We start from the raw sequence: 27,175 nt of genomic DNA, 5'->3' as shown, positions 1-27,175 counted from the left end.
AAGTTCTTTATCGATTTTGGATACTAACCCTTTACCTGATATGTCATTTGCAAATATCTTCTCCCATTCTGTCGATTGCCTTTTAGTTTTGCTGATGGTTTCCTTTGTTGTGCAGAAGCTTTTTATTTTGATGAGGTCCCAGTAGTTCATTTTTGCTTTTGTTTCCCTTGCCTCCAGAGCCGTGTTGCATAAGAAGTTGCTGTGGCCAAGATCAAAGAGGTTTTTGCCTGCTTTCTCCTCAAGGATTTTGATGGTTTCCTGTCTTACCTTTAGGTCTTTCATCCATTTTGAGTTTATTTTTGTGTATGGTGTAAGAAAGTGGTCCAGGTTCATTCTTCTGCATGGTGCTATCCAGTTTCCCAGCACCACTTACTGAAAAGACTGTCTTTATTCCATTCGATGTTCTTTCCTGCTTTGTCAAAGATGAGTTGGCCATACATTTGTGGGTCCATTTCTGGGTTCTCTATTCTGTTCCATTGATCTGAGTGTCTGTTCTCGTGCCAGTAACATACTGTCTTGATGATTACAGCTTTGTAGTATAGCTTGAAGTCTGGGATTGTGATGCCTCCTGCTTTGGCTTTCTTTTTCAAGATTGCTTTGGCTATTCGGGGTCTTTTCTGGTTCCATACAAATCTTAGGATTATTTGTTCTAGCTCTGTGAAGAATGCTGGTGTTATTTTGATAGGGATTGCATTGAATATGTAGATTACTTTGGGTAGTATCGACATTTTAACAATATTTGTTCTTCCTATCCAGGAGCATGGAATCTTTTTCCATTTCTTTGTGTCTTCTTCAATTCTTTCATAGGTTTTCTATAGTTTTTAGTGTATAGATTTTTCACCTCTTTTGTTAGATTTATTTGTAGGTATTTTATGGTTTGCAGTGCAATTGTAAATGGGATCAATTCCTTGATTTCTCTTTCTGTTGCTTCATTGTTGGTGTATAGAAATACAACTATTTTCTGTGCATTGATTTTATATCCTGCAACTTTGCTGAATTCATGAATCAGTGCTAACAGTTTTTTGGTGGAATCTTTAGGGTTTTCCATATAGAGTATCAGGTCATCTGCAAACAGTGAAAGTTTGACCTCCTCCTGGCCGATTTGGATGCCTTTTATTTCTTTGTGTTGTCTGATTGCAGAGGCTAAGACTTCCAATACTATGTTGAATAACAGTGGTGAGAGTGGACATCCGTGTCTTGTTCCTGACCTTAGGGGGAAAGCTCTCAGTTTTTCCCCATTATAATATTAGCGTTGGGTCATTCATATATGGGTTTTATGATCTTGAGGTATGCTCCTTCTATCCCTACTTTCTTGAGGGTTTTTATCAAGAAAGGATGCTGTATTTTGTCAAATGCTTTCTCTGCATCTATTGAGAGGCTAATATAGTTCTTGTCCTTTCTTTTATTGATGTGATGAATCACATTAATTGTTTTGAAGGTATTGAACCAGCCCTGCATCCCAGGTATAAATCCCACTTGGTCATGGTGAATAATTTTTTTAATGTATTGTTGGATCCAGTGGGCTAATATCTTGTTGAAGATTTTTGTATCCATGTTCATCAGGGAAACTGGTCTATAGCTCTCCTTTTTAGTGGGGTCTCTGTCTGGTTTTGGAATCAAGGTAATACTGGCTTCATAGAAAGAGTTTGGAAGTTTTCTTCCATTTCTATTTTTTGGAACAGTTTTAAGAGAATAGGTGTTAACTCTTCCTTAAATGTTTGGTAGAATTCCCCTGGAAAGCTATCTGGCCCTGGACTCTTGTTTTTTGACAGACTTTTGATTACTAATTCGATTTCCTTACTGGTTATGGGTTTGTTCAAATTTTCTATTTCTTCCTGTTTCAGTTTTGGTAGTGTATATGTTTCTAGGAATTTGTCCATTTCTTACAGATTGTCCATTTTTTGGCATATAATTGCTCATAATATTCTCTTATTATTGTTTTTATTTCTGCTGTGTTGGTTGTGATCTCTCCTCTTTCATTCTTGATTTTATTTATTTGGGTTCTTTCCTTTTTCTTTTTGATTAGACTGACTAGTGGTTTATCAATTTTGTTAATTCTTTCAAAGAAGCAGCTTCTGGTTTCATTGATCTGGACTATTTTTTGTTTTGTTTTGTTTTGTTTCGATAGCATTAATTTCTGCTGTACTCTTTGTTATTTCCCATCTTCTGCTGGTTTTGGGTTTATTTGCTGTTCTTTTTCCAGCTCCTTAAGGCGTAAGTTTAGGTTGTGTATGTGAGATTTTTCTTCCTTCCTTAGCAAAGCCTGGATTGCTATATACTTTCCTCTTATGACTGCCTTTGCTGCGTCCCAGAGGTTTTGGGTTGTGGTCTATCATTTTCATTGACTTCCATATACTTTTTAATTCCTCTTTAACTTCTTGGTTAGCCCATTCATTCTTTAGTAGGATGTTTTTCAGTCTCCAAGTATTTGTTACCTTTCCAAATTTTTTCTTGTGATTGATTTTGAGTTTCATAACGTTGTGGTCTGAAAATATGCACGGTATGATCTCGATATTTTTGTACTTACTTAGGGCTGATTTGTGTCCAAGTATATGGTCTATTCTGGAGAACATTACATGTGCACTGGAGAAGAATGTGTATTCTGCTGCTTTAGGATGAAATGTTCTGAATATATCTGTTAAGTCCATCTGGTCCAGTGTGTCATTCAACGCCATTGTTTCTTTGTTGATTTTTTTGATTAGATGATCTGTCCATTGCTGTGAGTGGGGTGTTGAAGTCTCCTACTATTATGGTATTATTATCAATGAGTTTCTTTATGTTTGTGATTAATTGATTTATATATTTGCGTGCTTTCACATTTGGCACATAAATGTTTACAATTGTTAGGTTTTCATGGTGGATAGACCCCTTGATTATGATATAATGCCCTTCCGCATCTGTTGATACAGTCTTTATTTTAAAGTCTACATCGTCTGATACAAGTATGGCTACTCCGGCTTTCTTTTGTTGACCATTAGCATGATAGATGGTTTCCATCCTCTTATTTTCAATCTGAAGGTGTCTTTAGGTCTAAAGTGGGTCTCTTGTAAACAGCATATCTACAGATCTTGTTTTCTTATCCATTCTGTTCCCCTATGTCTTTTGATTGGAGCATTGAGTCCATTGACGTTTAGAGTGAGTACTGAAAGATATGAATTTATTGCTATTATGATGCTTGTAGAGTTGGATTTCTGGTGGTGTTCTCTAGTCCTTTCTAATCTTTGTTGCTTTTGGTATTTATATGTATACATATATATTTTCATCTTTTCTCCCCTCAGAGAGCCCCCCTTAAAATTTCTTGCAGGGCTGGATTAGTGGTCACAAACTCCTTTAGTTTTTGTTTGTCTGGGAAACTTTTTATCTCTCCTTCTCTTTTGAATGACAGCCTTGCTGGATAAAGAATTCTTGGCTGCACATTTTTCTGATTCAGCACACTGAATATATCCTGCCACTCCCTTCTGGCCTGCCAGGTTTCTGTGGATAGGTCTGCTGCAAACCAGATCTGTCTGCCCTTGTAGGTTAGGGACTTTTTTCCCTTGCTGCTTTCATGATTCTCTCCTTGCCTGAGTATTTTGTGAATTTGACTATAATATGCCTTGTTGATGGTTTTTGTTGAATCTAATGGGGGTCATCTGTGCTCCCTGGATTTTGATGTCTGCATCTTTCCCCAGGTTAGGAAAGTTTTCCACTATGATTTGCTCATGTAACCCTTCTACCCCTATTTCTCTCTCTTCCTCTTCTGGGACCCCTATGATTCTGATGTTGTTCCTTTTTAATGAGTCACTGATTTCTCTAATTCTTAAATCGTTCTCTTTTGCCTTCATCTCCCTCTTTTTTTCTGCTTCGTTATTCTCTATACATTTGTCCTCTATATCGCTGATTCTCTGTTCTGCCTCATCCAACCTTGCCGCCGCAGGATCCATCCATGATTACAGCTCACTTATAGCATTTTAAATTTCATTCTATTTTTTACTTCTTGTAACTCTGCAGAAAGGGATTCTAATCTATTTTCAACTCCTACTAGTATTTTTATTACCGTGATTCTAAATTCTGGTTTAGACATCTTGCTTGTATCTGTGTTGGTTAAATCCCTGGCTGTCGTTTCTTCATGCTCTTTCTTTTGGTGTGAATTCCTTCATTTTGTCATTTTGAAGGGAGAAAAGGAATTAATGAGGTAGAAAAATTAAAGTAAAAAAATTAAAATTAAAAAAATATTAAAATTAAAAAATTAAACACACACACACAAATTGAATAAATGATGCTAGGTTCTAGGTGTGTTTTGATTGGGTGTTGAAAGTGGTTTGACAGATTAGAGAAAAAAAAGGGGGGGAGAAAAAAATTTAAAAAATTAAAAAAAGGAAATTGAGAATTTGAAAAATGAACACCCTGAAGTAGACTAAAATGAGAAGATAGGAGTAGTAAAATAGAATTTGAAAAACTTACACAAAAGTAAAGAATAACGTAGAAAAATTAAGGAAAATTAATAAAAATTAAAAGTTAATATGAATCTTTACTTTTTCTGTATTCAAGAAAGAGAAAAGAAATGAAAAAGAGAAAAAAGATTAAAATGAGAGAAAAAAGGAAATAGTTTGAAAATTTGAAAGAGTGAATACACTGTAGTAGACTAAAAGAAAATGATGGAAGGAAATAGAATTTGAAAAAATTTACATAAAATCAAAAAATATAGTAAAAAAATTCAAGAAAAATATTTTAATAGAAATTGAAAGTAAAAATAAAGTTTTTCTCTTTCTGCATTCAAGAAAAAGAAAAGAAACAAAAAAGAGAAAAAAAGAAAAGAAAGAAAAAAGATCATTTAAAAATTTGAAAAGGTGAATACAGTGAAGTAGACTAAAATGAAATGATGGAAGTAAAATAGAATTTGAAAAAGTTTACACGAAAGTAAAAAATATAGTAATAAAAATGAAAGAAAAATATTTTTAATAAAAATGAGTTTTTTCTCTTTCTGTATTCAAGAAAAAGAAAAGAAGTGTCAAAGAGAATAAAAAAGAGCAAAAGAAAATTGGATAGATGGACCTGCTAACAGATTGAAGTAGCACTGAAATTATTTCGTTTTCCCCTAGAAGTCAGTCTATGTAGCGCTTTATACTCCATAAACCAAGTCGGCCTTGAGACTTTGTGTGTGTTTTTTTTTTTAGAAATTTTATTTTTTTTAATATATGAAATTTATTGTCAAATTGGTTTCCATACAACACCCAGTGCTCATCCCAAAAGGTGCCCTCCTCAATACCCATCACCCACCCTCCCCTCCCTCCCACCCCCCATCAACCCTCAGTTTGTTCTCAGTTTTTAACAGTCTCTTATGCTTTGGCTCTCTCCCACTCTAACCTCTTTTTTTTTTTCCTTCCCCTCCCCCATGGGGAGACTTGTGTTCTTGAGAGTGAAGTTGGCCCAGTTGGGCAGGGCTCAGTGTAACGTTTGTGTTCTCCACTAGATGGCGCTGCTAGCCTACTGGGGTGGATTGTTGCTGCGCTTGTAGGTGCGTATGTGCATGTGCGGGAGCAATGAAAATGGCTCCCCCCAGCTGCACAGTCTGTTCTCTTGAATCAGCAATCGCGCATCTGTTTTCTGTCTTCAGCTTTGATCCACTCCCTGCTTTTTCGTTCTCCGTGACCAGGCCCCAGGCAGTATCTCTCTCCCAAGTTTTTTCTCAGTTGCAGCTGTTTTCCCTGGCCCCTTACTTCTGAAGGACTGCGGCTTTGCCCTGTTCCACCCTTCTGTGGGAGGATCTCACCGAGCATTGGCTGGATGAGCAATGGCCGAATATTGGCTGCACCCAGGAATGTTTGCTGGACCCTGCTACTGCCAGTGCCCTGAGACTATGGCCAGATGTCAGCCCACCCCAGAAAAAGTTGGCGAGATAGTGTAGCAGCAGCGTCAGGGATTATGGAAAATCACAACACACATCTGGCACCAGACTTCACCCTTAATGACCTTGTTCCAGCACCAGCGAATGTGGCCATCTCTGGGGTCTGCTGGGACCAGGTGGCTTCAACAGTCTCTATTAAATGTCCTTCCAGCAGTGCAACCACTTTTCCAGACCCCACTCTGCTCCTGGGGATTCGCCCTTCCCACCAGAGCACCGCCAGTATTGAGCTGCGGAGTTGCAGACTTTGCGCTCCCCTTGTTTACAGTCTTAATGGAATTTAAACCCTCTCCTTTCTCCTTTCTCCCTTTTTAGTTTAGTCGCTGCAGCTGTTTCCAATTTTCCACTTTCTCTCCAGTTGCTTTTGGGGAGGGGTGCTTTTCCCATATTCTACCCCCCCATCTCTGTCCTGTCTCCTCTCACAAAAGCACCTCCCTTCCTGCACCTCCTCGCTCCCCAAGTTCACTTCTCCGCGCCGCATACCTGCTGAATTCTGTGGTTCAGGTTGTGCAGATTGTTGTGTTGATCCTGCAGTCAGTTTTCTAGGTGTGTAGGATGGTTTAGTGTTGGTCTGGCTGTATTTCATGGACGTGAGACACACAAAAAACTCTGAAATTCTTGAAGAATTAAGGAGAAGTACCTGATCACAGACTCATTTACATATTCCTAACCAGGGGAGCAGAAACCTGCCAAAAGGGGTGAATCCTGAATCATGAAAACCTCCTGATAAGTCCTTTCTAACTCATGATGCAAATTTAGTAGAGCTGATCAATGAGATATCTTAATTTTGTTTGCAAAAACTTAGAGGCATGGTTAGATTTCTTTCATAGCCTGAAACAAAAGGTTGCTTCAGATTCCATAGGTTACCCACTCTCCCTTAGCAGTGACCTGGGAGATACAGATAAGGGTGTTATCTTTCTGGACCAGTGCCAGAGTAAAGGAAAGGAAAAGAAGGAGAAAGTGTTTTATGTTTAGTTAAGGTATGAAGTCTTGACTCACTGTCTTGCATGGAAGCAGTCTGCCATGAAGTTAGCTACTTTAGCTTCCTCATCAATCTGATTGAGAAGTCTCTAGCATCTGTATGGGACTTCTTGGGTATGTGATGTGTGCCCAAGGCTCAGTACCTTCTGTTTTTGCAGCAGTGTCTGTCATCAGGAACACTTGATATGGTCCCTTTCAATAAGGTTCAAAGATTTTTCTCTGATGACATTTCCAGAATACCCAATCACTGTGGGGAATAAGCTTAGGAATTCCCTGAGCTTGCACTAATGGATTAACAAGGCATAAAGAATTAGAAAGCCACAGGATGAACACACCCAAGTTTGGGTAAACAAGATTAGATAAACAGGGCAAAGGCCCTCAGCATAGGACAATGGTATAGGAATAAAAAAACCTCAGAATGAAAGCATCAAAAATGAGGTAAACAAGATTAGGTATTCAGGGCAGAAACGCTCCCCCCCCCCCCCCCCCCCCCCCCCCCCCGCAACTTAGTACAATAACAGAAAGCTGCTTTCACAGTATGGAAGGACAAAAACAGGAAAACAGGACTTTAGACCACAGCAGGGTGAAGTTGCCCAGAGCAGAGCTAATTAGCAAAAGAAAGGCAATTAGCCTCTGAGGTAGAATGCTCTTTCTTGTCCCCTAGACTAGTTTAGGTAAACAGGGGTGATGCCTCATGTTTGCGGTAAATAACCTTCCACCCAGCACCAGAATTTTGTTTTGTATCAACCCAAACCCCTAACACCGCATGTCTCCAAAACCCCCTTTCCCCCCGCCCATGAGTTAATGTTCATGTTTCATTGTCTCTTTGTGCACGCCCATCACGCTTGTAAGACTTCTGATCTTAATAAAAACGGAGCAAGGACCCTTAGTCAGGGCTCTTGTCTCCTCCCGGACACTAGCCCCTCTCGCATTTTAATCCTGCATCCGCTCTTTTGCTGGACAAGAGACAAATTCAGACCCAGAGTCTGTGACAAATCACCAGACTCTAGACTTGACCAACAGGATCTTTGAACTGGAATCAGGATGGCTTCTTTATCCTGTTGACGATAGGCTTTAACATAAGACTTTAGGGACTTACTGGTCATATATTAGTATGAGATAAGGGATCAGCAGAAAGTTGTATACCAGTACACATTGATTTGCTAGTGACTGTCTCTTGTGGAGTTAATGTTTCACAAAGGGAGTACTGTGAATAGTCACTGAGGCCAGAGGCAACACCTTAGACAAAGGGAACCTAGTAGTTTCATCACATTTAGAGATAAATTTGAGGAGCCCATTAGTTCTTTCAATCTTTTCTGATAAAAGAAATTTGCAAAGCTTTCATTAAAGCTTGTACGATTTGCCCAGTGAAGAAGGTGCCTCAATCCTTGGAGATTATAGAAGGTATGCCCTAGGTGGGAAATCTGTTTTCTAAGAGTTCCTTTGCTACTTTGAGGGCATCAAGCTTGCAGCAGGGAAATGCTTCAACGCACCCAGAAGACTTAAAAACAATAAGAAGAACATACTGATCGTCCATAATAGGTGTCAATTGAATGAAATTCAGCTGCGGGTATTCAGAGGCTCCAGGGGAAAGCCTCTGGGAACAAAACCAGTTTTTCAAGGATTATGGACCTGACAATTCAGATATTGCTGGTAGACTGCTTTTGCAATATTATAGAAGTCTCCCCACCACTGCCTACTTATAATTTGAGTTATCTTAAATGCCCTGTTGTGGTTGAAGGAATGTAAAAACCAAAAAAATTGGGTTTGCCAGGGAGCCAGAAAGAATAAAACAGGTGTTTGGTTTTCTAATAGCCATGACTATTAGTTTAATTTCCAGTCATTGTTTATCCACTTTAATGTGTCTGATTCAGGAGCCAACTATTGTCATGCTACAAGGACATCAGGGTTAAACTCTGTTAATGAGGAGTCATGTTTTGCAGAAGAGGAATGGACTTTATCCACATGTGCCATAGTCTTGTAAATACATTTAAAAAAAATTACTTTAACAAATCCTTTGGAATATCCCAGGTCAAAAAAACTTCATATAGAATTTGATTTTTGGAAGTTTGTCAAAAATATCAAAACAGGTTTTAATATATTTTTTTTTTGACGTTTAATCATCTTTGAGAGATGGAGACAGAGCATCAGTGGAGAGGGGCAGAGAGAGAGGGAGACACAGAATCAGATGCAGGCTCCAGGCTCTGAGCTGGCACCACAAAGCCAGACTTGGGGTTTGAACTCATGAACCGCGAGATCATGATCTGAGCCAAAATAGGATGCTTAACTGACTGAGCCACCCAGGTGCCCCTCAAAGTGGGTTTTACAGCACTTGTCTAAATAGGATCACAGATTATTATGAAATTTAATATTTAAAGGATAAAGAAACTTTTATAAAATTTTATAATTATATAATCTTATTAGGATTGGTAAAGAAATAAGTAGAATTGCTTTCAGAGTTGTATTTCTAGTTTTCTAGTAAATATTCATAAGATAAGGAAAGTTGCTTTCAATTTTTTCAAACAATGGTTGTAACTTAAATGGCATCATGGGCTGATCCACCTATTCAACTATAGTATCCTCAACCTGCCTCTTTCCCTCTGGGTCATAGTTTTAATTTTAAATATTTCTGGCAGTATCGAGTAACCCCCGTTGGGTATGAGAAGAGTCTCCGGAGGGCGTGAAGGACATTGCCATCCCCAAATCCAGAGTCATTTCCAATGGCAGCCAAAAGAAAGAACCAACAACCTGGACGTTCCGAGCAGGAAGAAAGCCAAGCTCAGTTCCACAAAACAAGTGAGAAGACAAGTGAGAAAACAAGTGAGAAGGCAATATCTATCTCGGGGAGAGAAAAGGTAAATAACCAATGGGTCTTGATGTGGAGAAGAAGAGACAGTAGGAATTGTCAAGTGTCAATTGTCAATTTTATTTTCCTCTCTTTGATGGTGTTTTGGGAGTGATCATGGGGTTCTTGATATCTTTGGTGCAGAAAGGTGATTTTATTAAAGCACAGGGACAGGACCTGTGGACAGAAAAGGCTGCACTGGGGTTGTGAGGAGTGACTGATTATATACTGTGGATTTGGGGAGGTAAAGGCAAAAGGGAGGCCTCCAGAAGAACTTTGATATACTAAAGAGGACTCCTAAGATACCTGAGGCGTTGCTATTGTCAAGGTAAGGTTGTTTTTCAAGTAAGGCATTAACATTAGGACAGGAGGAATTTCCCGGAGAAGTTAAACTCTGTATTTGCCTCAAGTATTTGTCAATGGGCTGCAGGTTATAAGGATATTTAATTTCACCTGCCATTTCCTTCTTGCCTTTGTTCCCCACACCACTATGGAGAGGAGGGTGGTATTAGATGTTCCAGGAAACTGAGTCTACAAGTTTCTGGAGATGAGGCTATTGATAAGATTGCCTTTTTCTTGTAATTTAATAAGATACTTGTAAACTGATGGAGACTCAGGTCCTGCAGGACTGTGATCTCTGTCAGTTAACCATTTGTTTTCTTTCCTTTCCTTTGTTCTTAGGCAGCCAGGCATGCCTGAGGGATAACCCACTGGGGGGTCAGGGGAGTATGCTAGCTTGTACTTTGCCTTCAGCTTGCTTTATGCTCCCTCCTCATCTTTACTGGGCACTACAGATAGAGATTCAGAAGAAACTGTTAAGAATTATCACACTTTGCTGGCTGCCAGTTTTTCCAGGCTATATTCTGCCTTCTCTGGCATTTACCAGTCTGTTTAAGGGAGTTAAACCAGACTGTTTAAGTGAATAAAATTGCAGTTTACCAGAAAATCTCTGTTTCTTCAACTCTGGGAGGGGCCCAGATCGGGGCCCTTCAATACTTTGAAGGTAGATATGAGGTTGTCTGAGAGACCATTAATGTGGTGGGGGCTTTTAGTTACAGTTGTGTAGTCTTTTCAGAGTGGAAAACAATTCAGAAGAATTGGCAGAATGAACACTCAGAGGAGAAAAGAGAACAGTAGGAGTTCCATCCGTCTCGCAGTCTTTTGTTTTAGGTACCTCTTAAGATCTTTAATTTTTTATTCGCCTTTTGCAGTGAATCTTTCAGTGAAACTGCTTTGGAATTTTGAGTCCTTTTTAGGCTTCTGCTTGCCAACTAAAACATGTATCACATTTTGTTTAATTTGGGAACTCTTGCTTTCAAGTGAACTTCTTAAATCATCTTATCTAATTGGACCATTCCCTGCAATGGCCATTGTATTTCTGGGTTGCAGTTCCCCTGAGAGCTGGCAGCAGTTTGGTAGTGATGTTGTGGTAGGGTCTCCTTGTTATGCCCAGAATTCGTGATCCCCAAAGACCACCAGGGAGCCGAGTCCGATGCAAAAGCAAAAGAGCCTTTATTCGAGCTAGCTCGAGCTCAGTCCCCTACCTGCACTGACGCAGCAGTGAGATGTCGGTGAGAGAGAGTGAGTTTCAAAAGCACAAAGGTTTTATAGGGGTCTAGGGGCAGTTGGTGAGGTAATGGCTGTGGCCTCAGCCAATTGGCTGGGAAGGGTTGTGGCCTCGGCTGATTGGCTGGGGAAGGGTCGGAGTCCTGTTAGGCAGGTCGCTGGGTGTGTTTTGATCGGGAAGTTTGAATGGGTGAGCGGGAGGTTACTCAAGGGGAGGAGGCGTGGTCTGAGGTTTCTGCGATTTTCCCGGAAAGGGGCTATGTCAGGGATATAATGTCACTCAAGGTGGAGGACACGTATGTCTGCTCTTTCACCCTCTCTAAGGAAAGAGAAAAAAAAAACACCTCAAGGCAACCTTGCTATTCACTTACTTGACAACATCCCTCATGACCTTGTAACATGAGAACACTTCATCAGACTGCGGGTTTGTGTGTTACCATATATGGGAGACAAAGAAGAAAACAATATATAAAATACTATGCCACGTGGCATTCAGGGCTCAGTTCTTTGGGTACGAACCCAACTTAGCGGTGCCAGCAGAAATAAAGTTCCTTCCTGGAAAGAAAAGTCTCGGTGTCAAGACTCTGTGTGAGAATCCTGCTACGATGTGGGAAACAAAGGCAGAAAAAAAAAAAATAGAAGATAAAATTAAGTTTCCTTATAACCTGCAGCCCCTTGACAAATACTTGAAGCAGGCAGAGTAAAACATTTCTCCAGGAACACTCTACTGTCTTAATGTTAATGCTTTCTAGAGGGAAAAACAACCTTAGGTTGACAATAGCTAGACCTCCAGTATCCTGTGAGTCTTCTTTAGCTATGAAAATCGCTTTGGAAACTTCCCCTTGACTTTACCTCCCCCACCTCCCAAGAATATAATCAGTCTCTCCTCATGGTCCCAGGTCAGCTCTTCCTGCCTGTGAATCCTGTCCCTGTGCTTTAATAAAATCACCTTTCTTTTTTTTTTTTTTTTGCACCAAAGACATCTTAAGAATTCTTTTTTGGCCGTCAGTTCCAGCCCCCACCACCACTCCAAAACCCCACCTGTAGGAACCTAGCTGAACTAACCCACATTTTTGTGTAGCTATGATGTAGTTTTGTAGTGATGGTGGGGTCTGGAGTCAATAGCCAAGAAAGAATTCTTGAGACACCTTTGGTGCAAAAAGTAGATTTTATTAAAGCATGGGGACAGGACTCATGGACAGAAAAAGCTACACTGGGGTTGTGAGGAGTGACAGATCATATACTACGGGATTGGGAGGTGGGTTAGGAAAAGGGAGGTTTCCAGTAGGATTTTCCTATGATGAAGACTCATAAGATACTAGAGGTCTAGCCATTGTTGAGCTGAAGTTATTTTTCCCTCCAGTAAGGCATTAAGAGAAGACAGTCGGGAGTTTCTTGGAGGAATGTTTTACTCTGCCTATCTCAAGTATTTGTCAGTGGGCTGCAGGTTTTAAAGAAATTTATTTTCGTCTACATTTTCTTCTTGCCTTTGTTCCCCACATCACTGTGGAGGGGAGGGTGATGTTAAGGGCTGAAGGAAATTAAGTCTATTGTTTTCTAGAGATTAAGCTATTGATAAGACTGCCTTTTCCTTATAATTCACTAAGGCTTTTGCAAAGTAATGGAGATTCATGTCCTTCATGACTGTGATCTCTATTGGTTAACCATTTGTTTTTCCCTTTCTTTTGTTCTTGGGCAGAGGAATGTCACACATAGCCCACCTGAGGGGAGAGTGGGTCAAAGGATGTTAGCGTGGGCTTTGCTTTCAGCTTGCCTTTGGCTCCTTCATCAGCTATATCTAGCTGCAAATGGGATGCAACTAACATTTCTATCTAGCTGTATTTTGGGACCCTTAACCTGACAGACACCAAGCCAAATTCCTCAAGACACAAAATAAGCTTAGTAAAATTTTGTCATTTTGTTAGATATTTGCAACTTCTAGGACTACAGTTCTTAGACATAAAATAAGCAGATGTGCTAGAAAGTAACACACTTGACTCTTTAGAATTTAAGGATCCTGTTAGCTAAAGCCTTTGGATTTACAGGAGCCACACTAATACCTAAAAAGGGACATGTTGTAAGGTTGGGATTATGCATGTTTTACACTGTACCTCATTACACAAAAGGTTTTTTGTGGTTGGCAGGTGATCTAGTGTCAATCTAACCCATTCAGTGACCAACTTATCCTATCACAGAGTCTTCTTAAGGCAGCAAGCATTCTAACAGCCTTTAAATGTTCAACCTGTGCCCACAAATTTTTGTGGCTTGTTGGTTTCCAAGGTCCCTACTGGCAATAGTCTTTATCCATACAACACAAGACAAACATGTGTACCTTAATTATTGCCTCCTGCCTCTCAATTCTGTAGTACATGAGAGATGTGACTGCGTCCTGGCCACAAGAAGGCCCTGTGCATAGCATTGACAATTCCTGTGGAAACTTCCTGAGGTTTTCCACCTGGGAAATTGTGGCCGGAATAGGAAGGGACTTGGTTCTGTGCAGACCCGTGTGCCAGCACAGTTGGGCTCCAGGTGTAATCATCTGCCAGCTCAAGGGGACCTGCCCTGTGATGGAAAGCCAATTAGATTGGGGTGGTGAATGCAAAAAAGAGCAAAACTCAGACCTGAGGGGCATTTATCCACAGCCCTCGGAAACACAAGAAAGACAGTGAACTCAGCAGATTTGCAAGTAGCAAGCCTGTGTTGTTTGTTGCTTCCAAATGCTGCTGGAAGTTCCCTTCAAGTCTCACCACTACCCCAAGTCTGTCAAATAACAAAAATTCAATCAAGTAAATTTTAAATCATGCAGTATCACATCTAGCAAGTAGAGGAGAGCTTCAAAAGACTATGAAAAAAAGAAAAGTTTTTAAAGACAGGGAGTGGAAAAAAGGAAATTACTAGCAAAAAATCTATTGTTTTAGGTAAGATCATTCCCCTAAGGGGAACAGAAGGGGCCTAACAGTAAATTTGATAGTGCTGACCAGAAAATTGCATGTTGACTGGTTGAAAGTTGCATTTCTGGGGTGTTGAAACCACAGTTAAGTTAGGTATTAAGTCTTAATTTACTGATTTGGACCCTTAACCTAAATGACACCATTTTGAGCTTGTGGCTTTATTTTTAAAGTAGGATAAACTAGAAACTAACAAAAGGGATCCCTAGTGGAGATGGATGGGGATCAGAGTGGAAAGAAGAGTGCTGTATATAGATAGAATTATTGGAAGAGTGTGAACCTCCTCATAATATACATTTGTACAGTTCTTTTTAAAAAAATTTTTTTAACGTTTATTTATTATTGAGAGACAGAGACAGAGCATGAGCAGGGGAGGGGCCGAGAGATGGGGAGACACAATGTGAAGCAGGCTCCAGGCTCCGAGCTGTCAGCATAGAGCCTGACGTGGGGCTCGAACTCACAAACTGTGAGATCATGACCTGAGCCAAAGTTGAATGCTCAACCGACTGAGCCACCCAGGTGCCCCCATTTTGTACAGTTCTAACTGATTGGAAACATATTACTCCCTCATAGACTTAAAAGTAAATCAACAAAGATGAGAAAATAACCCTAAAATACAGACAGCAACAAATACAATTAACTGTATTTCTAATTAATGATATGAGCATGCTGAAAAGAAATACAATTAATCTGATTAACTTTTAAATACAGTTATTTTGAGTTTACACTCTCAGGCTAATGATGAGGAGAGGTATAAAGATTTATTAAACTACAGCTAATGTTTTTGTTTATTAGTGGTATGGGTGAGCAATTCTGAACCTAGTTTTTGTGTTTTGTCTTTCTATTATAACATTGAATGATAAGTAAACATATTCTGGATAATTTAGCCAAGTCATTTCATGAACATGTTTTCATATTTGGAGTAAATACCTAATGGTGATATTGATGGATCAGATGATAGGCATATATCCAATTTTTAAATTTATTTATTTTTATTTTATTTTATTTTATTTTAATTTTATTTTTAATTTTTTAAAATTTACATCCAAATTAGTTAGCATATAGTACAACAATGATTTCAGGAGTAGATTCTTTAGTGCCCCTTACCCGTTTATCCCATCCCCCCTCCCACAACCCCTCCAGTAACCCATATTTATGGGTTTGTTCTCCACATTTATGTCTCTTCTGTTTTGTCCCCCTCCCTGTATTTATATTGTTTTTGTTTCCCTTCCCTTATGTTCATCTGTTTTTGTCTCTTAAAGTCCTCATATGAGTGAAGTCATATGATTTTTGTCTTTCTCTGACTAATTTCACTTAGCATAATACCCTCCAGTTCCATCCACATAATTGCAAATGGCAAGATTTCATTCTTTTTGATTGCCAAGTAAGACTCCATTGTATATATATACCACATCTTCTTTATCCATTCATCCATCGATGGACATTTGGGCTCTTTCCATACTTTGGCTATTGTTGATCGTGCTGCTATAAACATGGGGGTGCATGTGTCCCTTCGAAACAGCACACCTGTATCCCTTGGATAAATGCCTAGTAGTGCAATTGCTGGGTTGTAGGGTAATTCTATTTTTAGTTTTTTGACGACCCTGCATACTGTTTTCCAGAGTGGCTGCACCAGCTTGCATTCCCAGGCATATATTCAATTTTTAAAGAAACTACCAGATATTGTGCAAAGTGCTTGTATCATTTATATACATTCCTATCATCAATGTATGGAAATTCTCATTGCCTCATAGTCTCTCAACATTTGGTGCTGTCGCTCTTTTTAATTCCATGTACTGGTGGGTGGATAGTGGCATCTCATTATGGTAGTGTGTAGTTTTAATTTGCATCGTACTAAACACTTTTTTTTTTTAATGGATACATACACTCCTATGTTTATAGCAGTGTTACTTATAACAGCATTATTTACATTATTTACCAAGAAATGGAAGCAGCCCAAGCATCTATCAATTGATGAATGGATAAAGAAGATTCCACAGTAGACTATTACTCAGCCATAAAAAAGAATAAAATCTTGCCATTGACAATGACATGAATGGAGCTAGAGAGTATAATGTTAGGTGAAATGACAGAGAAAGTCAAATACCATGTGACTTCACTCATATGTGGAATTTAAGAAACAAAACAAATGATCAAAGAAAGAGACAAACCAAGAAACAAACTCGTAATTATAGAGAACAAACCGATGGTTACCGGAGGGGCAGGGTGTGGAGGGATGTGTGAAACAGGTGATGGGGATTAGGGAGTGGTGCACTTGGCATGATGAGCACCAGGTGATGTATGGAAGTGTTGAATCATTATATTGTACACTTGAAACTAATATAACATGTATGTTAGCTACCTGGGATTAAAATAAAAACTAAAGAAACCCCTCACTTTTTAAATGTGTTTATTGACCATTTGTGTGCATAACATGTTTTTTGTTACATGTATTCTTTGGCAGTGCATGTTTTTCATGTCATGTTAACTTATATTGCATTTAATTTCATTTTTAAATTACATAAAAATTTCATTAGTTTTGTATAATGATAATGTGTCTAATGTTCTTTCCAACTGTCCATGAAGACACTACTTTCAAATAAGGTCACAATCATTACCAAGGATTAGGACTTTAACATATCTTTTTTGGGGACATAACTCAATCCATAACAGATATTCATGTGCAAAAAAGTTAAACTTGACTCAAACTCTACACCTTACAAAAATCTAATTCAAAATAGGTTATAGATCTGAATATAAAATATTAAATGGTTAAACTTTTTTTTTAATTTTTTTTAACGTTTATTTATTTTTGAGACAGAGAGAGACAGAGCATGAATGGGGGAGGGGCAGAGAGAGGGAGACACAGAATCTGAAACTGGCTCCAGGCTCTGAGCCATCAGCCCAGAGCCCGACGCGGGGCTCGAACTCACGGACCCCGCAAGATCGTGACCTGAGCTGAAGTGGGACGCTTAACCGACTGAGCCACCCAGGCGCCCCTAAATGGTTAAACTTTTAAAAAAATTATAGGATAAAATCTTTGATTAAAAAAAAAGTTTTTGAACCACCACAAAAAGCATGATCCATAAAACTGAACTTAAAAACTTTTCTCTGCAAAATATAATGTTAAGAGAATGAAAAGACAAGCTTCAGGCTGATGAAAAAATAATTGCAAATTATGTATGCAACAAAGGACTTGTATCTAGAATGTATAAAGAAGTCTTAAAACTCAACAATGAGAAATGAACATGCTTCTCAAATGGGCTACTTCCAGAAACAGATCCACACATACATAGTCAACTGAACTTTGACAAAGGTGTAAAGGCATTTCAATGAAGAAAGGAGAGTCTGCTCAACAAACGGTGCTGGAACAACTGGACACCTATATACCAAAAAAATGAATCTACATATAGACGTTACATTTTTAATAAAACGAATGAAAAAAGGTCCAACATCATACGTCATTATGGAATTCCAAATTAAAACACAGGTGAGATACCATGGTACACCTATCAGAATGGCTGGAAGCCAAAACTGAATACTGTCAAGGATATGAAGCAACGGGAGCTCTAATTCTTTGCTGAGAGTCTCGCACTGGGATCTCCCAATCATACTCCTACTCATATTTACCCAAATGAGTTGAAAACTTATGTCCACAAAATGACCTGCACTTGAGTAGTTATATCAGCCTTGTTCATAATTGCCTTAAGTTGGCAGGATCCAGAATGTCCTTCACCAAGAGGATAGATACACACACTAAGTGTGGTATATTTTTATGATGAAATGTTATTGAGCACTAAGAAGAAATGTGCTATCAGGCCACAAAAAGACATGGAGAAACCTTACATGCATTTTTTTCTGAGCGAAAGAAGCCAGTCTAAAAAAGCGACAGATCTGTACGACTTCAACTATGTGACATTCAGGAAAAGGCAAAACTATAAGAATGGTAAAAAGATCAGGAGTTGTCAGAAGTCAGAAGAAGGAGAGGAAGAGTGGATGGGTGGAGCACCGGGCATATTTAGGAGTGCAAAACTATTTTGTATGATACTGTAATGATGGATACATGACATTACCCATTTGTCAAAACCCCCATAGAAGGTACAACTCAAAGAGCGGGCCTAATTGGTTCATCAATTTGCATTTAATTTCATTTTTAAATTACCTGTTGGTAGAACATAAAAATTTCATTAGTTTTGTATAATGATAATGTATCTAATGTTCTTTCCAAGTGTCCATGAAGGCACTACTTTCAAATAAGGTCACATTCATTTGTAATATCAATTGTAACATCAATTGTAACAAATTCACCACTTCAAGATATTACTAGGTGAAACTGTGTACATGTAAACTTTTTGTATTTTCTGCACAGTATTTTGGTAAGTCTAAAACTGCTCTCCGAATAATATCTATTGAAATGTTTAGAAAATAAACTATAGATTTGAAGACACTTCATCTAGAAGATACCTAAATGGTTAATAAATGCATGAAAAGATGTTGCACATCATTACCCGTTAGAAAAATTGAAGTTAAAACTTAGTGAAATACCACTATATAATTATTATCATAAATAAGAATAAGTAATAAAATAAAATGAAAGTACCAGATGCTGGTAATGATGTGGAGCAGCTGGAGCTCTCATACATTTCTAGTGGGACTTCACAATGGTAAAGCTCCTCTGGGAAGAGTTTGGCAGTTTTATACAAGGTTGAAACTACTCTTACCAGATGACCTAGTAATTCCATTTTTAGCTATTTGCCATAAAAAAGTGAAAAATGTTTGCACAAAAAAGTATACATGAGTGTTTATAGCAGCTTTGTTTATAACAACCCTAACCTGGAAACAGCATAAGTGGCATTCAGTGGGTGAACAAAGATTGTGATGCATTTATTCAATAGAATACTACCTCAGCAAATATTAGGAATAAAGTACTAATGCCTATTAATATGGATGAATAACCAAAAGCCTCATTCTGAATGAAAAGCCAATCTCAAAAGATAACATACTATATGATTTTATTTTTGTGACATCCTGGAAAATACAAAAGTATAGGGACAGAAACCTGATTAATTTTTTCCAGGTTGGGTATTTATGAAAGGTTTGACTACAAAAAGACAACATAAAAGCACTTACGGAGATAATGGAACTTATGTCATTGTCTTATCTCCTGAATGTAGTGTGGCCACATGAGTCTATAAAAAGTCAGTTTTACTGCATATAAGTTAAGAAAATGTCCTCTAAAAATATAAATGGTGGTAAGTAAAGGCAAGAATGAATCAATCTCTCATAAGGGAATGAAGAGGATAAAAAGTATAAGGATGAAGTTCATGCAAAAAGAAGGATAAGTTGAAGGAAAAACTAGAAAATATTTGCTTCCCTGTGAATGTCTTACTGATTAGACAAATGAGAACACTTCAATTATTCATGTATTTGAAACTAACTTTATTTTTTTGCATATCATTTTATAAACATAGTACAAAACCAAAAGGTACAAAAGAGTGTAAAATAAAAGGCTATTCTCCTATCCCTGCCTTTGTCAGATATGAAAGAAATTTCAACATTGTATGGGCAATCACACAGACTAGTTCCTTGTGTACATTTATAGTAATAATGGTAATAATGTGAGTATATAATGTGTTTAATAATGTGATTATATGAGTGTGTATATATATTGTATATACATATATATCTATATGAATATGATTATATTATATGAATGTATGTATATGTGTATATATATATATATATATATATTTTCTTTAAACATAGCATAAGTAACATACTTTAACACGCCATCCCATGCCTTTGGGGAGTCATTTATGAAGGAGATAAAATGTTAGGGAGAACCAGAAAGAAGATTCAAAAAAATAATTTGCTTTTGGTATAGGAGAATTCATGTCATGACCTCATGCTTCAATCTACACTGACCTGCAGGTCGTAGGATGCTCCTAATACAGGAGAGGGACCACAGTAAGGATTATGCATTGGGCACTGGACAGATGGTCAAACTTTTTGAATAACCAAGCCAAAGCCTGAAAAAAGGCCTTAGAGACACATTAAAAGGACCTTGAGAGAAGGTGTAAATGTGGGATTTATCCATCATATTGTAGAATGAGATACATCCACCTTCATAGTCTAAGAAAATACACACTCTGGTAGGGTGCTCTTTTAGAGTAAGCTGCATTTCTGGAGAAGTGAGTACCCAGTACTCATCCTTGTAAGACCTGATGGCCCAGAAACCATTCTCAGGTTTCACACAAATCTTCCCCTGCCTCATTACATTAGACCTGCATATTCCCAGGTCCCAGGCTCCACTGTCTCTGACATCTACTTCCCAGTACCACCTCCCTGAGGTGAATACTGAGTGACCCAGAACACAGGGAAGGGAATTCAATCTCTGTGGATCTTTAGGTAGATCTTGAGATTCCTCTCCACAGGTTACACATTTGTTGCCTTCAGACAAGACGAGGGCAGCATGGGCTGTGGCTGGATCCAGAATAACATTCACTGCAAAGACAATAATATTCTCTGAAAGACAGAATATTCTTGGAAAGGGTAGACTGATCCTGGAAGCAGAGATAGCTGTGTTAGCCTGAGATATCTTGTAGCTGTGGAAGGTGTATATTTTCTCATTGGAGTTTTTCATTTGCCCTCCAACTTCTGGGACTGAGCTGGAGCATAATGAGTAGAGTCCCTCCTAGACCAGACCATCAGGGAATGACTCACCAGCCTGGAAAAATTCTTTCCTCCAGTCTGAAAAAAACATAAATATTCATTATTAGAACTAATATTTGAATTTATTGGCACAAGAGGTAATTTCTTCCCTCGAATCCTTATTTTGTTAATGTTTCAAATTTATTTGGTAACTTTTGCTTGATCCAAAATTTCTACTGCTCTTCTTGTTAAATATTCCCATAAGAATGAATTCCTCTAACTTGTACTTTATGTGGTATAGACTAGAGATGTTCCCAAGATAGTTATCCTCTTCTTGAACAGGCAGTGAAATTACATGTCTCTACTCCCCACTCCATTGCATTTAAGTGAGTTCATGTGACTGAGTTATGGCCAATAAAAATGTGCACAGAAGGAACCACACCATTTCTGGGCTTGACAACAAAATAGCTCATATGATATTATTTTTCATTCTCAATTTCACTACAACACTTCTTCCCCAGGTTATAAAACTAAGAGTAGAAGTCCTAAAAATGGAGAATACAGAAGAGAAGGAACTTCCTGGCTCTCGGAGTTACTATTTTGAAGAGAGTTGCCTAGGAGAGCCACAGAACCAGATATATTCATATTATCATTTGCAGGGGTGAGGAATACCAAGCAGTTCTGCTAACCATGGAGATGTAGGAGTCACTTTTTATCAAAGTCTAAGTTAATTACACTTCTCAATGCAGAAAGTACTGCCTAAAAATGAAAATGAAGTACTGTAAACAAGAAAATGTGTGGTTTGGTTTAGAGATTAGGTAATAGACATGACAAAACAGATAAAACTGACTACAAATATGGACATCCATAATAAGCAGAGAAACATTTGCTAAAACTGTTGCCTTTATGATCATTTGCAAAGCATATCATATGTCCTAAACAGACTGTAGATCTTAAGGAATTGATTTGAGAAGAGAGCATTCATTGAATCTATTATTGACATTCTATTAAAAACTATTCATTTTCAAAATAATCGTTCACCTTTTTTTTCTGGCATAAATCAAAATAAATAAAAACTCCCCAAAATGGGCAATTATCAGAGTGTTAAAAAGTGACATTTTCTAGGCCAAGAATCAGCCCACCAAACTGTTTTTTGTAAACACAGCTTTATTGGAAGACAGCCATACTAATTCATTATGTATTGTCTATGGCTTCTTTGTGCTACAAGGCACCATTGACTAATTGTGAGAAGACCATATAGCCCATGAACCCTAAAATATTTACAATATAGCCTTCACAGAACAGATGTGGCAATCACTTTTCTAGACCACCCAAGAGAAGAGATGAAATTAAATACAGTTTTAGCACAAAGGAATAGTGCAATTTCTTTATTGAACAAAGTGATTAAGGAAAAGAACAAATGAAGATGATGGACTTTTCACAGGTGTTTCAGTAGCCTCAAGAGAGCCAACATAAAAGGAGATATATAAGAAAATAAATTAGATGGTCAGATATGTCTATAGTTACTTTGGATATGGTTATTGATATATGAAACTAATTGGGAGAAATGTATAAGAAACTTACTATATTTGGAGGAAAATGTCAAAAATAACATGAAACAAAGGACCTCTGGAATGGCTGAATGAATGGCTTCATAAATCCTTTCCCCCAGCGCAGTAATAAGCCTGGAAAAGTTCTCAAATTGGAACTTTTGCATTCTGGAAATTCGCAAAGGGAATCGAAAAAGGCACATAGCAAATTGAGAAACACTCATTTAAGGAAAAGTATTTAAAATGATTAATAAAAGAATGTCCATAAAAGGATATTCTCTGATTACAATGGAATTGTGTTGGAAATAAGCAAAACAGGAGCAAATTTTAGAACTAAAGAAAACCTTGATATTAAACAATATATTTATAAATAATCTATGGAAGAAAAAGGAAATGAAAAGAGAGTTTAGAAGATATTTTGAATTGAATGAAAATGAAAACACTACATACAAAAACTTATTGGATGTGGCTAACAGCAGTGCCTGGAGGGAAATTTAGAGTTTTAAATGTCTGATATAGAAAAGGAGAATTATCTTAAACCAATAAACTAAGCTTCTTGAAGAGACTAAAAAGTGAAGAGTAAACTGAGCTTGAAGCAATTGAAAGTAAGAAAATAATAAAATTATATTAGAAATCAATGAAAAAAAACTCTAAGTCTAATATTGACCTTCTCAGTTAAATAAATGTTCCTTCTTAGAAAAGTCAGCATAGTTTACTGCTCAATAAGAAACACAGGCACTTCCATTTTTTAATGTTTATTTATTATTTTTGAGAGAGAGAGAGCATGAACAGGGGAGACACGGAATCTGAAGCAGGCTCCAGAGTCTGCACTGTCAGCACAGAGCCCAATGCGGGGCTCAAACTCACAAACCAGAAGATCATGACCTGAGCCGAAGTCAGATACCGAACCAACTGAGCCACCCAGGTACCCCCAGGCACTTGTTTTGATGAGCACTGAGTATTTTACATCAGTGTTGAATCACTAAATTGTACACCTAAAACATGCACCCTGATGTCTATAGCAGCATTATCTACAATAGCTAAACTATGGAAAGAGCCCAAATGTCCATTGACTAATGAAAGGATAAAGAAGATGTGGCATATACATGTATATATGTATATATATATACGTATATATATGTGTACACACACACACACACAAAGCAATATTACTCTGCCAAAAGAAAGAATGAAATCTTGCCATTTTGCAACAACATGGATGGAGATAGAATGTATTATGCAAAGTGAAGTAAGTCAGTCAGAGAAAGACAAATACCATATGATTTCATTGATATGTGGAATGTAAGAAAGAAACATGAACATAGGGAGAAAAAAAGGGGCAAACCACAAAACAGACTTTTCACTATACAGAACAAACTGAGGGTTGCTGGAGGGGAGGTGGGTGGGGGAATGGGTTAAATGGGTGATGGATATTAATTAAGGAGGTTACTTGTGATGGGTACCAGGTATTATATAAATGATGAATCTCTAAGTTCTACTCTTGAAACTAATATTACACTATATGCTAACTAACTGGAATTTAAATAAAAACTTATAACTGCAAAAAAAAGTGGAAGTATTCTAAATGCCTATTATCTGGGAGAATGAGTGAGCATAATGTAGCATATGCATACAATGGAATACTACCTGGCACTATAAAGGAACAAAATACTAAAACATGCTAAAACAAGAGTCTCAATAACCTTATGCTAAGTGAAAAGAACAGAATAAAAGACCATATATTACATGATTCCAATTATGCATGTCCAAAAGGCAAAGCTGTAGAGAGTAAGAAGAGTAGGGATTGCCTGAGCCTAGGAAAGGATTGGCAGAAAATGGAAACAAAAGATCTTTGGAGATGATGGAAACCTTATAAAACTGGATTTGGTGATGGTTGCCCAACTCTGTAAATGAATTTAAAAATTATTGAATTGATTTTTAAAAAATGAGTGAACACTTAAATAAATGTATGGTATATAAATTATATCCAATAACACTTTAAAAAAAATGAGCTCAGAGTAAACAATCCTGTAAGCATAAAGCTATAAAGCATATTTTGTAATTTGAAATTTCCGCAAACCAGAAGTGTGCTATGCCACTATACATTTGATGTGAGGGAGAGTCAAGGGGTCACTAAGGACAATAGAAAGCAAGTTACATCTCAAGAGCAAAATAAGGATCTAAATAATCTGGAAAATTCTTCCACCTTTAGAATAGGGCCCTTTAAAATATGGCCTGGTGGGAATCCGTACTCTACTGGTAAATGATGCCTGCTGCGCTTTCTCCTTATTCTAAACAGAAATTTTTATTCCATGTTTTATCCTCATTTGTCTAAGCATGGAATGGAGGGTGCAGACGATTCCTGTCTTTGAGTACACAGATTACAAGATCCAGAAGAGTTACATCAACTGAAAGAAGAGCATCTCTCTTAGAGATCTTGGCCTTTAAATCAGTTGCAGTGACCCCATGGACCCTTGGCTTCTCTTTTTGAAAAAGGAACAAGTTAGTTATATACAGAGAAAGAAACACTAAATTGATCTTTGGTTACTTGAAAGATAGCTTGTAGAGATGATAAAACTCTAGCAATATTTATTGCTTTTCTGTTTTCTGGGTAAACAGCTAAACAACCTTTCCTAGCTCCCATTGTGTCTAGGTGAAACCACATTACTGAGAACTGGCCTATGTAGGCAGAACTGGTGAATGGCTTTTCAACCCCTGCTACAAAACACTATATTCTTGGGTCATCTTCACATTTCTTTTTCTCAAAAAATTTTGAGGAATTGAAGGACATCTAGAACATTGAGAAGTTACACAATGGAAAGAGTCCAGGTCAAAGTCATTGCTTAGAGGACACCTTCCAAGTAGAGCTTCTTAACCAGGAATCTTTGTATATACATTAGAAATACAGTCTAGCTTGCTAAACTATTTGATGTGTTGATGTTTATTTGAAAGAGTAGCTAGAAGTAATTCATATTAATAAAAAACCTCCTTAGAATTGTGAAAAAGGAAAAAGTAAATTTTTTAAACTGACAAGATACTGTTTTTATTAATTAAGATCTTCTTTAATTAAATTGTAAATGTCCCATGAAACACAGGTAAGAAAAAGATAAAAAGAAAAGTAATTTATAAGTTACCATTCTTGGTAAGTTTTCTATGGAACAGAGTTATATACAATACATTTTTCTATGTTAAGTGGTAGTTAGTAGCATGATATCTTATAGAATTTAGGAGGTTAAGTATATACCTCAGAATCAGGGAAAATTATCATGGTCAGGACAATGTACTCACCGGGGTACAATGATGCCTTCTGCCAGCCTGCGAGTGAACAAAATGATTAAATATTTTTACCCTTTCATGGTCCTTCTATCTTTTTCTCTCTTCTCATCACTGACATTCTCTCAGTATTCAGTTACATATTTACCTCTCTGTCCCTTTCCTTCTTCACGAACATGTGACCATTCCTTTCCTGAATACAAAATGATTGAGTTGTGTATATGTGTGAAAACATGTAAAGTCAGAAAAAAGGCAAACTAAAAACAAAGAGAAGAAAGGAATATAGAAATGGAAAATGAAGGAGCGATGACAGAAAGATGGATAGTTTGAGAGTAAAAAAAAGGAAAGAAAGAAAGATGGAAAATGGAAGGAAAGTAGAGAGAAGAAGAAGAAAAGGAAGAAGAAATAGAAGGAATTAGGAAAAACAGAGTGAAGGAATAAAAGTTGAGAAAGGGAGATTTAAAAAAAGATATTACAACTTAGGGAAAAAGTGAATTAACTTTTACAGACTCTCTTCCATTTATGCTCCTACACAATGAACACAGGCAATGGTAGAGTATGTCTGATTCTTTCTGGGAATGAGGTTTAGAGGAGTTAGGAGTCTTACTGTTTGTGGAATTTAAGAACTGCCATGAAAGAACTTCTGAGTTACTTACCATTCCTAAATTGGGTTCTTCTTTGATCTGAAAGGAGATGTACACAGAAGACTGGGACTCTCAAAAAGATAAAAATGCAAAACCAAAGACAGGCATTCTTTGAGGGGTTTATCATAATCACCACTATCATATTAGGCAAGCTGTTGCTCCCTTATAAATTTCTTATGGATAAAATAAAGCTGAATCACAGGATTTTTTAGGAGTTAATCAAGGTAAACAGGTAAGTCATTCCTAGCATGATAATTGCAATATAGAGAGGCCATAGGAAAATGTGAAAGATACACAAAATAAAGAGTTAACGGGACAGGATAAAGCAAAGCATATGATTTCCACAGTATAATATCTTGCAAATATTTTAACTATTAGAATACAATTACCAATTTCCATTTGAAATTTTTCTGAAACACAAAAGTGAAAACCCCATTTTAATATCACAGAGAAAAGAAAAATTAAAGTTCCTTAGAAGAATTACACATGAAATAAGTAACTTCATTAAGGTTAAAAAAAAACCCTCACTTTTCTAGAACACTTGTTCAAAACAAAACAAATATATATCACATGCTTACATAAATAATCTTACAGTTGAAGTCTAAGAGAAAATTACCAAATCCCCCAGTGGTTTATTGTTTTTGAACTAGTTTATAATGCTGATATTAATGAATATCTTCACCTGCAATGTTGTTATGCTAGCCATCATCTGTGCAGTAACAGCTATAGTTTTTTCAGTGCTTCCAATGAGATAGGGATTATCTAATGATTTTATGTAATCACTCAATTGAATATTAGCAAAATAATGAAGTAGTGCTCTTCTGTTTACAGAA

At 37.4% G+C, this 27,175-nt stretch overlaps 1 protein-coding gene and 1 long non-coding RNA gene across 8 annotated transcripts in view; one reads left to right on the top strand and one right to left on the bottom strand.

Moving 5' to 3' along the window:
* The window catches only part of LOC113598916 (uncharacterized), a 41,885-nt gene extending 19,184 nt beyond the window's left edge, over positions 1-22,701 (top strand). Inside the window, exons 4-5 of the long non-coding RNA XR_008298659.1 lie at positions 9,502-9,720; positions 21,397-22,701. This is a non-coding gene — a long non-coding RNA (uncharacterized LOC113598916). The remainder of the gene's footprint in view (positions 1-9,501; positions 9,721-21,396) is intronic.
* LOC128315662 (butyrophilin subfamily 1 member A1-like) overlaps positions 19,640-27,175 on the bottom strand; it is a 35,202-nt gene continuing 27,666 nt past the window's right edge. For all 7 annotated transcript variants that reach the window (XM_053222975.1, XM_053222973.1, XM_053222974.1 and 4 more), the window contains 5 exons: positions 26,732-26,752; positions 26,355-26,381; positions 25,714-25,740; positions 20,948-20,974; positions 19,640-20,728 (listed from right to left, as the gene is read on the bottom strand). In XM_053222975.1, coding sequence (XP_053078950.1) covers positions 20,199-20,728; positions 20,948-20,974; positions 25,714-25,740; positions 26,355-26,381; positions 26,732-26,752 — 632 coding nt within the window. In that variant the 3' untranslated portion in view covers positions 19,640-20,198. The remainder of the gene's footprint in view (positions 20,729-20,947; positions 20,975-25,713; positions 25,741-26,354; positions 26,382-26,731; positions 26,753-27,175) is intronic.

This window comes from Acinonyx jubatus, chromosome B2 (assembly GCF_027475565.1).
Source record: "Acinonyx jubatus isolate Ajub_Pintada_27869175 chromosome B2, VMU_Ajub_asm_v1.0, whole genome shotgun sequence".
Classification (NCBI taxonomy): domain Eukaryota; kingdom Metazoa; phylum Chordata; class Mammalia; order Carnivora; family Felidae; genus Acinonyx; species Acinonyx jubatus.
Note: the sequence above shows the minus strand (reverse complement) of the source record. Positions and strands in the feature narration are given on the sequence as shown.